Below are 16,077 nucleotides of genomic sequence, written 5' to 3' on the forward strand. Positions count from 1 at the left end.
GATGGATGCCCCAATGTCAACTAACCTGTTAATTAAATAGTGAAACTAGCCAAAATTCACATCTATCATTCCTTCTTTTAATCAATCAACCTCGTCAATCCTCGAACTCCCCATTTCAAGATTGACTTTCCCATTTTTGCTCTTTTCCCTATTAGAAAAAAAAAAAAAAATTACGTCTTCTCTTATTAACTAAGAATGCGAAATCGCCTAAATGGGTAAGATAACTCTTGGTGCCTATATGTATATACTTATATATACATACATATAAATGTACAAGTTAACACAAACGTGTACATTTAGCAAAGATCTTAAACTAGAATGTATTGGAATAAAGTTTGATAATTTGTTGAGATTTTTAAGCATTACTTAATTATAACGAGTATACAATTCAGTTTAGATGAAAAGACTTTCGGATTTAAGCTCTCTTTGCAGCATCACCAGGAGAGACTCTTCTTGCATTTTGGTTGAATCTTTGTCTGGATGGTGGAGCTCTGATTCTTCTGTCAGTTCTAGATCTAACTCTAACAATTCTGGAGTGAATTGCACAAGAGACACAGTAGTGGACCTTGTTGTACATCTTTGGGATTGGATATTCGTCGTAAACAGAAGCTTCAGAGATATCTCTGACAGCTGCTGCTTCAACCATGTTTCTGACAGTCATTCTCTTGATTGCCTTATCCTTTGGAACACATCTGGAACAGTTAACACATCTGACTGGCTTGACGTGACCTCTACCGTTCTTGTTTCTACCGTTGGATGCTCTCTTCTTTGGCATATTGACTGTATTTAATGGAATGGAAGACAGTGATGTCAGTGAATGTTAGTATTTGCTGTACTACGGCTGACAAAGCCTGGTGGTTTGATCTGGAAATGGAGGATGCAACCAGGTTGAGAGTAAAAAAAAAAGAAGTCCTGGAAATACCATTCGTGAAACTTGGGCAATACCATACTCTGTTGTCAACAAGTAAACACTGTCCATTATGCAACATCGCATGAGCTCAGTAATGGTGCAAACTTCTCAAATCGTGTTGTAAATCAATTCAGTTGATTGAAAATTGCCCTTTTGTCTTCAACTCTTCTGTTCAAATTTTCACTCTCAAAGGTTCCGTTCCATGCAGTCAATGACTCCATCCATCTTGGTCCTTCTCCATCATCTCGTTGATCAAACAACACTTCTATATAATGACCTCTCAATACATACATTTTTATGTTGGCTGGGGGAGAAATATCCAAAAAAGGTGGAGTTAAAACAAATAGTACACCAATTTCACTCTTTTTTTTTTCCACTAGAAACCATGTATACCAAAGTTTCACATTCACTCACACTCACTCACTCACATTCTCTCTCTCTCTCTCTCTCTCTCTCTCTCTCTTCCTCACACTCTCTCGCCCACCAATGCTGGATTGCATCGCGGCACAAGCGGGCGGAGATCCCCTTCCCCTACCTGCCTCCAGTCCTTCCCCCCCCTTCTCCCCCTCCCCACGCCCGCACCCTGCTTCGTTTTTCTCCGCGACCGCAGAAACCGCAGTCACACCTGCCCCCCCCGTCTGCCCTTTCCACTCCCGCATGGCACCCTGCCCAATGCGGAAGACACGCGCACCTGCACAGCCCACCTCCCCAAAAAAGGAACTCTGATCACGTGCTAACCCTCGAAGCCCTCTGTGTGTGCACGTGATGATTGCTTTATAAACTCCCGTGCACCGCACCAAGTGGATTTTCCCCTTTTAACTTTAATTTCAACTACTCTCTCTCACCCACTCACGTTTTAATTTCCCAATGTGCCCCAACTGACCAATCAGAGACAAAAGTTCCCCGATCATTCGATTACTCTCAGTTTTTTTTTTATCCCCTGTTTTTTCCTTCCCTTTTCAACATTACCCGCTTACGTAATCCATTTTTTTGTAGTGTAGAATATTCACCAATTTTCCGCATCCCTTGTTACAAGACAACAAGTCAATTCGACACTGATGGTTACTAACTAGTAGTCACTTTATCTGGCGCACCCGACACCCATACACATACAAGCAAACACACACACCTAGAAACAATGTTCAGACAAACTCTTAGACTTGCAAGAACCAACAGATTCTTCTCCACTTCCACCCTTGTCAGAAACTCCACTCCAAAGGAATTCAAGACTGCAACCTCCCTCTCTGAAGTCCACACCAAATTCGATTTGATTGGTAAGGGTGCAAAGGAAGGTGAGGTTCCTACCGACATTGAACAAGCTACTGGTTTGGAGAGATTTGAATTGTTAGGTAAGTTGGAAGGTGTTGAGGTTTTCGAAACCGAACCTTTGGATTCCTCTAGAAAGGGTACAATGGCTGACCCAATCTTGATTGATTCCTATGACGACTACAGATACGTTGGATGTACTGGTTCTCCAGCAGGCTCCCACGTTGTCATGTGGTTAAAGCCAACCAAAGAAAAGGTTGCTAGATGTTGGGAATGTGGTTCCGTTTACAAGTTAAACTACTTGGGTACTGACAAATCTGATCACTAAATCAATTGTCATTGTTTAAACTACTATTGCTGCATCCCGCCTGCCTTTAGTTGCTTTCCCTGCCCTTACTTGCACTCGAAACTCTATTTTTTTAATATAAATTCTACATTTTCATGTTCTTCTATTCCCTTTTATTTCTATAAATTCCTAAATATTTATTATTAGTATTCTTATCTTTCAAATAGTGATACTTGTCCACTAATCCAAGCTTATTGAACAGCATTGTCAACTCAAAGTCACGTGCATTGACCTACAGTCCTAATTATATCTACACAGTGTTTATAGCTATATCGAATATCTTTACGTGTGCACACATAGTTTATAAATGCTATCGCAAACGCTTCTCAAATAGAGAAACAACAATGCTGGGGCAAACTGTGTGGAGCATTTTGCACGGCGTTTTTTTTTGTTTTTTTTGGAATTTCATTGGAAAAACGTTGAAAAATACATTGTATACATATGTATATATATTGAGTAGTATTATCTAACACCCCACGGGCCCAGTACCTTAACCTTTTATTGTCAAATCATCTGTTCAGTCGAGAATGAAACCTGTTATTATCGAACTCTACGACAAGGGGGATAATCTTCCAAACAAAGAGGAGCTGGAATCCAAGTATGAAGTGATTAGATATCATGTAACTACCAAGGAGAAATTCTTTGAGGACATTCAACACCAACCACTGAATGAGGCTGTTGCTATATTTGCAGGCTACCCTGGATTCAAAGCAGTAGGTGGTCTTCATGAGCATTCTCTTATAGATCTTTTGCCATCCACCCTCAAAGTCATTGGATTATGCTCTGCAGGTATGGATGGTCTGGACGTTGCATATTTAAATGCAAAGGGTATCCAAGTTACTAATGTGCCTGTTGATGAACATATTGCAATGGATGTAGCTGACTGCGCCTTATGGCATGTCCTCAATGGTGTTCGGAAATTCAACTATTGGGATCATTTGCTGAAAAACGCTGGTGTCGATGGTCATACACTTGAAATTCGGGAAAATGTTAGAAACCACTACACTGATAAGAAAGCATCGGGCTTTGCATTTGGCCATTTATTCCATGGCAAAGAGGTTCGCCGGAGTCATAATAGAAAATGTGTTGTTTTGGGATATGGTTTAATTGGTAAACAAGTCGTTAATAGAATGCTAGTCATTGGAATGGATATTAATGTGGTTGTTAGAAATCCTGAAAAATATCAAACTGAGTCGAATCCAAGGATCACGATTTACTCATCTAAAGATTTAGTCAATGCAACTAAGGGTGCTGATGTTATTGTTATTTGCTTGCCTGGTTGTAAGGAAACTAACGATATCATCAATGAAGAGATCTTTCACAATTTGAACGATAATGCAATCATTGTTAATGTTGGACGTGGTTCGTGTATTGATACTAAAGCATTACAAAATGCTATTGAATCGGGTAAGGTCGCACATACTGGTCTCGATGTGTTCCCTAACGAACCAATCGTTGAAAGATATTGGCTCGATGAACATTCAATCAATAATAAAAACCCGTTCTTTACAAGCTCAATTACTCCTCATTTGGGTAGTAGTACATCGGAAACTTTAGATTATGCCAACTACTCTTGCGTTGAAACCATTCTATCAATTTTGCAAGATAAATAAATTTATAAATTATAAAAGTTTACCTGTTTTTACCATGTAATCATTTGATCTCCTCAATTGCAAAGTTAACCAAGTCTCCATAGTACTGGTATATTTTTTTCCATACATTCAAACTTTCATCGCAATTTCTTAGTGCAAAATTCAATTCATTATCTAGCCTGCCTTTAATTTTTTCCCTTACGTTTTCATTTAGGTCAATCTCCAAGAAAACACTTCTTGCATTTTCTCTACATTTATTCAGCCCAACCTCAAACATCTTCTCTAACTCTTTCTCTGAATCATCTGTAAACCTCCACGGTTTGTCCAATGGCCAATCGCTCCAATGTATGTAATGTGAGTTTTCAAGGATTTTTTTACTATCCCAACCTAAATTTTGAATGTTTAATCCCAGATCAATTTTTTCATCCTCTTCACCATTACCACCTACCTTTTCATTTATCCCTAATTCTTCGATATCGGTACATTTCCCATCAATATCAAACCGCCACCCCCAATCCCAATATGGTACTTCCGGAAATATCTCTACAACTTCTTCAATATCCTTATAATGTATACCCTTCAATGCTCTTTGGAAACTTAGAGATGGTGATTCTTTTTCCAGGTACCCTATGTCTGCAGGAGATACTAAATAGGCAGAATGTTGGAAAACGGGGTGTCTAAATTCGCCAGATAATAGTGAGTATGTATTATGTGGAAGAATAAGAACTGCGGGAATAATTTCACCTTGTAGCCATGGATTGCTATTCCCTATGTCTCCATTTCTCTGACGAATATGGAAATTATTATCTCTTACTTCATTAATATTGAAGACATTATTAATAATCTCCATGTCGTACTCCTCCTGTTTACGTTTGGAAATTACTTTGGAGATCCATTCGAATACGTTCAAGTCAGGCGTTATGACCATGAGGTAACTTGCAAGTTTCATATGGGGTGATAGCTCTATTGTATTATCTAGTGTTTGCAATGCAGCATACAGTGACCAAAAATAATGGTCATTGAACTCCAATTCATTCTCTATGATTGAATGATATAGATCTTGTGTGATTAATTCGTATTCAAATGGAGTTGGTGGAATGTCATCAAGCTTATCAAGAATACCTAAATCATCCCATATAGTAGGTTTATATATTTTTCTGTAATCAATATAATTCAAAGGTGCTGCAATCAATGCAGGCGGTAAAAGGAATAATTCGTCCATATGTTTCCGAATCACCGAATCTGCATCTAAATACACAATCCTATCATATTGGACAAGCTTAAATGCGTATAGTTTGGTAAACGAATCGGACCAACTGCTAAAATCATCGGCTGTTGGTCTTATGGGTTCAATTTTTTCCAATTTTGTACTGTATCTAGTTTCAAGTAATTTCAACATTCTCTCCGTCCTAGAGTCATCCCCCACACCATGGAAGGAGTAAATCAGATGTATTTGTGCTTGTGTTTCTAGTTTTCTCAATTCTTTCACATTTATAAATACTGGTAACAGTTGATCAGGTGATGTTGCATAAAACACATAGGCAAATTTATCCCAGTTGATGATTTCTGGATGTTCAATTGTAAATGATCGATAATTCTGTAGTATGCTTTCCTGTTTTATCGTTCGTATGGTAGATATGTCAAATGGTGTACTATCAACAATTTCTCCAATTTTTGATTTGGGTATTGTTGGATTCTTTAAGTATACTATGGAGTTTTTGTGCTTGAAAAAATTCAAAACACAAGTTAACGCAAATATTGATACAAGCAAAATTAACGTGCGTTGTATACGCCTCGAAAGAGCCATGGTTATTGTTTATTCAATATATTAGTGGAGTGCATCAACAATTCAAAACTTTATTTATTTACACCTCTTTATATAAAGTTATTTCTGTCTCGGTATCTTATAGCAACTATAAAGATCGAATGGTAAAGCTTGTATAATAAATAAGGTAGCGAACTCGGAATTATTTGCCCAAACATGCTCGCGTTGATCACCCAGCTAGCCCAAACGGGAAAAAGGGAAAACAGTGGTTTCTCTTCTTTTTCGAATTAGAGCGTACAGTTAAAGTAAGAAAATCAGACTGCTCAAAGCATGGTAATAAAACATAAAAACTAAACATATATAAAAAAAGACTTCAAGAAGAAATATGTACAAAAAGCTCAAGCCGTAGAATTGGCAATCCTTATACCGAAGTAACCACCTGGTTGAGATGAAGGATCTAATAATGAAAGTTGGTAGCCATCGGCTTGTCCATCAGCTCCAGCATAAGAGACTGTATTTCCCCACCAGTTGAGATTCTTTGGATGATATTGAACCGCAAAGAAAATGATAACGGCAGAGAATGCAGTACCGGTGTTTAAGCCAGCAGATAGAATAAAGTTGTATTTCTCCCACCAAGAAACAAATCTTTTCTTGATCAGGTAATTGAAAATGTAGGAGAACACAAAACTTGGATAATAGTAAGTAAGGTTATAAGGTGCATATGCAAGCATACCTCCAATGATTAAAGTTGGACTGAAATGTTTTGTCTGTTTAGGGAAGAATTTCTTAAGTGCAATACATGGGAAAACAAGTAAGAAACCAATTAAGAAACACCATCTCAAAATTGGATACAAGTCATTGAAGACTTTCTTTGGGCCAATTGCACCCCATAAAACAGAAGCTGAATAAAACGTCACTTCACTTGGACAGGAGAATTTACTCTCTTGATGTGGAGTACAAAATCCTTTAACGTTGGACATTTCCCAATTGACGACACATAACACAACAATAATTTGAAGTATACAACCAAAAATCTGACCACGGAAGACAGCTCTTTGTGGAATTTTTGCATAATGGGCAATCTTTTGATCGGAAATGAAACTCTCAGCCTGACCATCAATATTATAACCCAACGCTTTTAAAGTCATTAAAGCATTAGGATTGTTTGGGATAGCATAACCAATAATTAATTCAACTAAAACGTTCAAACCAAACTGGAAGCCTGTAACAGAATAAATAATAGTTAAAGGAATCAAAAAGACAAAGTTAATACCAATGGAGAAGAAAATACCCCAAACAGGAGTGTCAGCAGGATATACTTTAACACAAACAATCATAAAAACAAGTGAAAGAATTAACACAATATAGAACCACCAATCCGGAGCTTCCTTGTATCTTGACATCATTCTTGAATGTGGGTCCTTGTACTTTGCAAAATTCGAATCTGTTAGAAAGCCCTTTGGATTTTTGAATAAGTCCAACAATCCATACAGTGACTTGGACACATTATTCCAATCTTCCCAAATGGTGTAAATGAATCCAAATGGATATATTGCAAAGAAAGCACCATAAACAACTAAATTAGCTGCAGTATAGTAAGGAGGACCATAGGCTTCGTATTTAGCTTGATCAAGCTTACCATTAGACATAACCTGCTGGACTTCGTAAGTGTTACCAGTGTTATCAAAAATATCGTTACTATTGATTGTTAAAAACCCAGTCCATAGATAGTTTGAGTAATAGACGCCCACAATACAGAAAAATGCAATCATGGTACCAATAAACTGATTTGCTTGTGAAAAAAATGGGATAATCAAAGGACTGTTCATACTGATGATATTCCAATCAAAAGTTGGGAGAGGGTTCAAACCTAAACCGGAGACACTACCTGTGATAACAGCCAAATTAAAGTTACTTGGTTTAATCCAAGTCATCCAGTTAAAAGTAGACAGTGCTTGGAAGACATAATTAGGAAACCAAAAGTAAAGGAAAGATCCGACACCTGTAATTAAGAGAAAGTAATATCTGCTAATTGTCCAACCATTAATGTTTTCCTTAACTTCAGGTGATAACAAAGCCCTGTTAAAGGCAATGGTTGGTAAAATTGAAGGCCAAATATTTCTAGTTGGATAAATGACCAACTTTCTTAAAATTCCAGCAAATCCAAAACCGAGAGTTTGAGTAGCCAATGCAAGTAGAATTTGATAACCAGCAGAAACCCATTTTTGACCGTAAAAGAGATCCATTTTTTGAACAATAATATTAGAGGAAACATAAACACCGTTTGCACAAACATTGAAGACAATAGTAGCAAACATTTGTTCCTTGAATCCCCAAGGTCCTGGGTTTAGGGAATGTCTGACACCAAAGAGGGTGAATCCTTTATCTGGTAAGATCCATGATAGGGCTTTACCGGTAGGGTAGACCAACATTTGAATAACCGAAGAAGTCAAAGTAATCGAAGGCATTCTATGACTGAAGAATTCGTTAACACCGGAACCAATAATGACCCAAATAAAGGCAACCAGATACGAACGGATAGTTTCCACTGGGGCATTTTCATCATCAACAGGAGAAGTCACTGCACGAACCTCGGGATATGGAGAGAAATATTCATTTAAAACGGCGTGTAATTTGATGTTGTAGATACGTTCTTGATCAACAGGGAACTTTTCATCTTCAAGATTTGTATATGATTCGGAATCTTCTGAATGGACTGGGTTGTTTTCAACGAGGTTTTGGATCATTTCATAATCTTCTGGGGGGAAATTTGGATCGTTATTATGTTCAATGACAACAGTCTTCAAGATCTCCAATGCATCAGGAATACTCATTTCTTGCATCTTATTAAATAGGAATTCCACATCTGGAATCGACTCATCACCCAAGACATCACCATGGCCGAGTTTCTCATACAGTCTGTGTCTATATGAAGCTTCCAGAGAGACAACGTCAACATCCTCCTCAACGGAGTATTGCTTCTCGTTAATAAAGCTACCTAATTTCTTCTCAACGATACCCATGTAAACAGAATAGAAAAGAAAGGAAGGTTAAGTGAATTGAAGTGTATTAGAGATAAGTAGAGCAAAGTTAAGTAAAGAAAAATGGAGTGAAGTAGGGTATAGAACAGCTGGTTGGGGGAAAGAGAGAAGTTTAAATTGAACTAGACAAAAGAAACAAAACCAAGAGGAAGTGGGATATTGATTCCGATTTATAGCTACATGTCAATTGATGATTGACTTATGGATCAATCAAACGAGTGAAAGAACATCCATGTGAATCCACACCAAATTGGAAGGGGGAGGGAGGGAAATCGGGGGGAGGAACCACAGTCATTCGTTTGTTAGTGGTTTCCTCAATCAGGGTGAAGAATACTGGAAGAAATAGGTGTATGTGCTACAAATGGAAGTGCCCGAATATGCACAGTCATATTCTCATTGCCAGTTGATAATTGATGACTGATTTGATAACATGCACCACTCTCTAACAATCTTATACTACGAACCACAACAATCTTATCTCATAGTGGACCGGTTCCCGCATTGGGGAAGTGGCATCGCACGGATATACCATTGTCTATATGGGGAAACACTCCAATAGCGGTAGCGGCGCCGTTGCACGGTGCGGCATAATAGATCCCCTCCTATAATGAAAAGAAGCAAAAGAGAAAAAAAAACATCCGTTTCATGACACGGCAGCACATCACGTGCCTCCGTCAAACCGTTCCTGTATCTGTCAATGATTTACATCAGCGTCATATTTTAGTATCTCTGTCATCCCACAGTAGCATTTAAAAGCTTATCAGTGACGTAGTAGATTGAAGCCCCATTAATTGAATGTTCTATTTAGGGGGGGGTGAAGAGGGGAGAGGGGTAGGAAAGGAATGTCTCAAAGGGGTGTTTTTGTTGTTATAGTAGTGATAGTATTGATAGTTGTAGTTTATTCACTTCACATCGGTTATTGTCCTGTTTCGGTTGTTTGTTTTTGTTCTTCTCTATCTCTCTATATTTCCCTATCTCTATCTCTCTATATCTCCCTATCTCTACACCTCCCTATCTCTCTATATCTCATTTAATTATCCTACTGTTTTACTATCTCATTATCTACTTGATTCTATTAAAGGTGAATATTGCCGTTGTCCCAATTGGGGAGAGAAGTTGCCGTTTGCCGCGTTTCTCAACTGTGCAATAGCTCTGGTTTGTATTTTTTTCATCCCCATCTTATCCCCCCTATTTTTGTTCTCCCAATGTAGAAACTGAGGTGGCGCATACGGCAGTAGTATTTGAAATGCCCCTCCCCATTAACCTGTGGCACTTCGGTCCACTTCAAACTATACATCTGCATACCTACATGGGGTATTGACTGTCTACACCAAATACAGAAAACAAGTGCAGACCATCATGCAGTCGGCCCAAAAGTCATTCAAAATCATTGATGGTGATGTTTGCCTGCTCACACATGGATCGAAATACACTATTCTCCCTCATAAACAACAATTTGGGATTCTCAAATTCAACAATCTCACCATTGTCCATAACGACAATTTTATCATAACCTAAAATGGTGTTCAATCGATGAGCAATACATAATATAGTACAATCCCTAAACTCACTAGCAATCGTTCGCTGGATTTTAGAGTCTGTAGCATAGTCAACACTCGATGTAGCCTCATCCAATATCAATATCTTGCTTTTCCTAACTAATGCCCTGGCTAAGGCAATCAACTGCCTCTCACCAAGTGAAAAATTGATGCCATCATCCTCAACCATTCGAACTAGGTGGAACTTGTGTAACTTCCCACTATCATTCCCACCTATCTTCTCTTGTCCCTTGACGACTTCTAGATCTTCCCGGTCAATCAATCCAGATATCGCAAGCGCTTCCCATAATTCATCATCAGAATGCTCTGTAAATGGATCGAGGTTCTCCCTAATGGTACCAACAAATAATACCGGGTCTTGCGGTATAATGGTCAATTTAGATCGTAGTCTATGCAACCCTAATCGGCTAATATCAACACCATCGATTGATATAAGGCCTTCGTATTCTGTTATCCTATATAGACATGTCATAAATGTAGACTTACCTGCACCTGTTCTACCACAAAATCCAATCTTTTCTTGTTCTCTAACACTCAAATTGATATTTTTCAAAACAAATGGTAGTTCCGGTCTATATCTCATACTCACATCTTTGAATTCAATTTTGCCATGTTGTGGCCAATCCTCAGCGGGATCATTCTCCGGTATTTCATATGGTGCTTCTTGTATAAGATCAAATGCATAATGGTTGACCCGTTCCACAGAGTTGAACTCATTCTCAACTTGAGTCATTGCTCTCATAATCATGGTAATAGAATCTGTCAGTGCTATGACGTAGGTCAAAAGCAAACCAGTGGATGCTGCACTTATGTTGAAAACCCTAAAGATACACAGAAACGAAATAACAAAAACCATTGAAAATGAGACAATCGCCAAATTTGCTCCTAACCATCTCTGATTGGCGATTGTTAGATAATAAGCTTCATTCTGTTCATCAATCAATTTGTTCAGCTTCAATTTCATCCGATCAATAGCATTATATGCTTTGATGGTGTCTTTCCCTGTTAGAACTTCGTGAAAATGGCCAAAAACAAACGACCTCTTTACAGCCTCTAATCTCTTGATTTCTCTTGCACTGGCCTGATAATAACTGGCTATTATAAAATAAAATCCAAGAATTATAGGGACACCAATAGCAAACCATGGTATATAAACAATGCACAATATGATAATACCAAAACAGTTGAATAGTGGGCTTAAAAATTGAATTAATTGCTCTAACAATTCATTGTCTAATACATCTGTATCTTTAGTAAACCGATTCAAGACTCTACCAATGGGTGATATGTCTATAAAAGACATTGGAACATGTAGAATCTTCCTGGATGCTTTAATATTTAGTCTCTCTGCTGCCTTTACACAAAAATATCCCAGTAAAAAGAGAAAAAAACATAGCATTATTGCATACAAAAATGCAAACATGATGTATATTCCCATATAGAAATTTTTGGATCTACTAACAAATTTATCCTCGATCCAAAATGACAACCAAGTATTGGTGAATATTTGGGTGAAGGTCTCCAAACAAGAAACAATAATGAATACCAACATCGAAATATATCCAAGCTTACCAAATGCAAGCTTACAATAGTTATAATAAACCTGGAAACTCAATGCATTAACTGCTTTTTCCTCGTCACCAATAATCTTGACTATCTCTTTATGCTCGTCTGCATGCTCAATTTGCTGACCCTCATCTGTGCTTCCTTGAATATCCAAATCATTTGAGAGATCCTCTTTATCTTGACCTGAATCCCTTTGATGTTGTAGTAACTCAATCAGCTTCTGGTTTCTCTTTCTTAGCTCAGGAATAGTACCAAAATCAATAGTTCCATCTCCATTGAGAAAAACCATACGATCAGCAGAGTCGATCAAACTTAGTTGGTGGGTAGCCATGATTCTTGTTTTACCTCCCAATAATCCTAAGATGCATGTATTCACAATATGCTTGCCAACTTTAGCGTCGACCGCACTGAGAACGTCGTCTAATAAAATAATATCCTTATCAGCATAAACACTCCGAGCTAAATTAATTCTGGCCTTTTGGCCTCCTGATAAGGTTATCCCTCTCTCGCCAACTTCCGTCATATCACCTCCTTGAAATTGATCAAAATCACTCTGCAACGAGCATGAATACACGACTTGGTCATACCTCTCCTGATTAAATGGTAATCCAAATAGTATATTCTCTCGTATTGTTGAGTTTTGTACCCACGGGTAACCACATAACAACAAATCACCATCAACATACACTTCCCCTGATGTTCTCTTCATTAGCCCAGAAATGGCCTGAAGTAGAGAGGATTTGCCGGAACCAATTGCACCAGTAACAACAATGAATTCCCCTTTTGCTATTTCAAGATTAATATTATTTAGTCCAGGAAATGCAGGTTTAACCCCTTTCGTTAAAGTACTAGAAATTGAGTCACTGTCGCTCTTATAGTCAACTGTTATTTTTCCCTTGATTGTTTCCGTAGCACAATTATGATCTTCATCTTCAATGTTGTCTTTAGTTTTAGCTTCCTCTTCATAATCTTTCTCTTCATCCTCAAACGTATCCCATTCAAATGATGCATTATCGACCTTGATTGCGAATGTACTATCACTGAACTTTTCAACGCTGAACTCGTTTGGATTGGTATCTTTATGCTGCAGAAACTGGTTTATCTTTTTAACTGAAACCATCATATCCACAGTAGAATTTAGTGAGAAAGGGGCCAAAATAAATTGTAGCGATAAAACTTCAAACAATGAGAGAGATGAAAACACAGATGCGGCACTTTTGCCGTCAGTTATCTTAAAGGCTGTACAAAATGTAGCCATTGATGCCAAAACAGGCATCGCAAAAGCTAACGAAAACACAAAATTTCTTAGCAATTGTAGCCTCAAAATATATTTCATTTCGTTGTTCCTTGCATTTTCAATTCTATCCTGATAAGAGTTTTCCCAACTGTAGAACTTAATCATTTTAAAATTTTTCAATAGTTCCTTAACCAAATTGACTCTTTTGTCGGTGAATACCATCGCCTTCTCCCTGTATAACATTAGACTTGATACAAGAAGTCCCAACACAAAAATGTTTGCAATGAATACCCCAATACCAACCAATGCCGAGACTCCAACATTCCAAATCAATAAGGCAATGCAGATAATAATAGGGAATATAGTAACAAACCCCACTGGTGCAAATCCGACAGCAAGGTCTATTCTATTCAAATCAGTAGAAATCATGCTTTGAATCTTACTTGCTGGAAAATAATGGTTGCCTCTGGCATCAACAGTCAACGATTTATCCAAGAGCAATCTTGTCAAAACAGCTTTTGCCTTTGCACCCGAAATTTGGAAATTGTGAAATGCATGAGTTAACATTAAAACTTGAAAGAAAATCATCAAGCAAACGCCAATAGCATATCCTACACCCTGACCAGTATTTCCGACATTACTGAAAGTCTTGACCTGGACAAAGTTGATTAGTTTTTTCTGTAATAGTGGGGTCGTTGCAGAAGCACAATCACCCAAGATTTTCTGGAGAATTCCTCGGCTGTATTCCCATTTCATTGTCTTAAATAAACATAAAGGGATAATATAGATCGGAAGCTTGAACTCTCTTGGATCATCTGAGCTTTCTTGAAATTTTTTCCATGCACGTGCAATTTCCTCATCCAAGTAACCACGAAATATTTCATATAATGTCTCTGTACGTTGTCTGTCTTCAAGGTAGAAAAGATCATTCTCCGTTAATGTTCGCCTATACCCCACCTTCAAAATGGGATTTAACCACCAAAACATCATCCGTGATATCGGATTCGTATGATATTCCCCGTATGCCTTCCTCTCATCTTCACTTGGAATAGGTGGAACTTTTTTTGACATCAACGGAGTTAATAATCGTCTCTGTTTCAAGTATTTGGAGTCGGGTAGGTCCTCCATTGCAATGTTATCTGACTTCATGCTTCCGCTTCAAAATAAGTCAACTCAATCTTAGGATGTATGCAGAATAAGCGAGAGCTCGAAAAATAAGTTCGTTGAAACTCTGAAGACATCAAGGAAAGGCGGACATTGCCTTCATTTATAACGCTTGAAAAATCCCCTTAGAGAAGATTTGATAATGCAACATCACAATTAGTGCCGCGCGTGAGAATCCTTTTTTATCACTCCAACAAAGTTGTACATAGTATATATTGGTGTATTTGATGATTCCATAACATACCAACAATATATTTTTTCCTACTTTGAAAACCTTTCTAGTAACAAGTTTGGTCTTTTTATAGGACATGTTTGGGTATCTTAACCAATGAAAGTTGTCTACTCCATGGGTGGTCTACATCCGATATGTAGATCCTTCGTTTCGGACTTTACTTCCTTTTAGAGTAATATAACAACAAACGGAAAATTGGCGTTTAGGCTCGACTTTTTCACGGAGATAAAATATAACCGACTTTTTTTGCGCCTCAACTAGAACGATAGGACGAAAACAAACAAAGGGCGAGAAGCGTTTTCAGAAAAGGCGAATACAACTCTAGTCGAAATAGGGTATTTGGTGCCGTTGCATTCTGTTTCCCCTTTTATCCTCCTCTGAAATGTGAATCTACTGTTTAGACCTCCAGATTTGAATGGGTAAGCCCTTTTTCTTATCCCGTTGTGACGCTAAGCTTTATATTTTACACTACCGTTTATGCATGTAGGTGCTCGCTACTATAAGATTGACCACCTCACAAGTTAAAGATGGTAGGTTGTGTATTTGGTACAAGAGGGTATCCACTAACGAATTCAAATATGCATTCAAATGGAACTAGCGCTTTTTGTTTGTTAGTTTGTTTTCGTTAAGGGTGTTTGGGTTTTTTGGACTTGTAGGGTGGCAGAAATATCGACATCTATTAGCACAACAGAGACCTTGTAGCTTTTTTAGTCTGTTCTCCTCTCTGTCGTTGGACTGTTGATCTATTCAACAGGGGAAGCTCATGAGTAAACACTAAAACTCATTGTACACAGTGGGACTCCTCGGAAGGATGAAGTTTTCCCTAGCAACGTTTATCCCGCCCTATTGAACAACAAGAAACTAATGGGCTCAAGAGTGACAGCACCAACCTCACAAGTTGAATTAGTTTCGGAAAATCTTTTATGTGGCCTCTTGCATAAAGCGCCTTGTATATACAGGTAGAAGGAGTCGATATCTTAGCTCGTATCCGTTGTACGGTAGATCATGCCAGAATGATGTCTACCTATAATCCGCATAATAACAAAACAATGGAAAGGAAGAAAGCGTATACAGCCTTCGTAGATAGGATCGGTTGCAGGTAGAAAACTAAACACTACAAAAATGCTGTGCACCCCCGTGGATCAGCCTTTTGAATTTGAACTCTCCATTGCCATACCTCTCCAGCAATCCAACTCTTTGCAAACAATACCATACATTGAAAAATTCTCATCCATTGTTTTCTTAAACCCAGAAATGAGGGTTGTGCACTACTCGTGTCGTTGCCAAAGTTTATTCTGAACAAAGCAGCCTTGGAGTGAATACCTTAAATGAGACATTGTCTCTATACTTCCCCATGAGCAAATTCTCTTGGCAAGATTGTTCTAGCAGCAACTCCAGT

At 38.1% G+C, this 16,077-nt stretch overlaps 6 protein-coding genes across 6 annotated transcripts; 2 read left to right on the forward strand and 4 right to left on the reverse strand.

The window, feature by feature from the left end:
- Window positions 1–415: 415 nt before the first annotated feature.
- On the reverse strand, window positions 416–775 carry C5L36_0B06070 (uncharacterized protein; the record flags this gene model as incomplete). Its single annotated transcript, XM_029464979.1, has 1 exon — window positions 416–775. The coding sequence occupies one exon, from the start codon at window positions 773–775 to the stop codon at window positions 416–418; it is 360 nt and encodes a 119-aa protein (XP_029320838.1).
- Window positions 776–2,048: 1,273 nt separating this feature from the next.
- On the forward strand, window positions 2,049–2,504 carry C5L36_0B06090 (uncharacterized protein; the record flags this gene model as incomplete). Its single annotated transcript, XM_029464980.1, has 1 exon — window positions 2,049–2,504. The coding sequence occupies one exon, from the start codon at window positions 2,049–2,051 to the stop codon at window positions 2,502–2,504; it is 456 nt and encodes a 151-aa protein (XP_029320839.1).
- A 545-nt stretch (window positions 2,505–3,049) lies between these two features.
- On the forward strand, window positions 3,050–4,135 carry C5L36_0B06100 (uncharacterized protein; the record flags this gene model as incomplete). The annotated part of the gene is made up of 1 exon (XM_029464981.1): window positions 3,050–4,135. The coding sequence occupies one exon, from the start codon at window positions 3,050–3,052 to the stop codon at window positions 4,133–4,135; it is 1,086 nt and encodes a 361-aa protein (XP_029320840.1).
- Window positions 4,136–4,175: 40 nt separating this feature from the next.
- C5L36_0B06110 (uncharacterized protein) lies at window positions 4,176–5,921 on the reverse strand (the record flags this gene model as incomplete). The annotated part of the gene is made up of 1 exon (XM_029464982.1): window positions 4,176–5,921. The coding sequence occupies one exon, from the start codon at window positions 5,919–5,921 to the stop codon at window positions 4,176–4,178; it is 1,746 nt and encodes a 581-aa protein (XP_029320841.1).
- Window positions 5,922–6,277: 356 nt separating this feature from the next.
- Window positions 6,278–8,902, reverse strand: C5L36_0B06120 (uncharacterized protein; the record flags this gene model as incomplete). Its single annotated transcript, XM_029464983.1, has 1 exon — window positions 6,278–8,902. One exon carries the CDS (start codon window positions 8,900–8,902, stop codon window positions 6,278–6,280), a length of 2,625 nt encoding a protein of 874 aa, XP_029320842.1.
- Window positions 8,903–10,297: 1,395 nt separating this feature from the next.
- On the reverse strand, window positions 10,298–14,431 carry C5L36_0B06130 (uncharacterized protein; the record flags this gene model as incomplete). The annotated part of the gene is made up of 1 exon (XM_029464984.1): window positions 10,298–14,431. One exon carries the CDS (start codon window positions 14,429–14,431, stop codon window positions 10,298–10,300), a length of 4,134 nt encoding a protein of 1,377 aa, XP_029320843.1.
- Window positions 14,432–16,077: the final 1,646 nt, after the last annotated feature.

This window comes from Pichia kudriavzevii, chromosome 2, assembly GCF_003054445.1.
Source record: "Pichia kudriavzevii chromosome 2, complete sequence".
Classification (NCBI taxonomy): Eukaryota; Fungi; Ascomycota; class Pichiomycetes; order Pichiales; family Pichiaceae; genus Pichia; species Pichia kudriavzevii.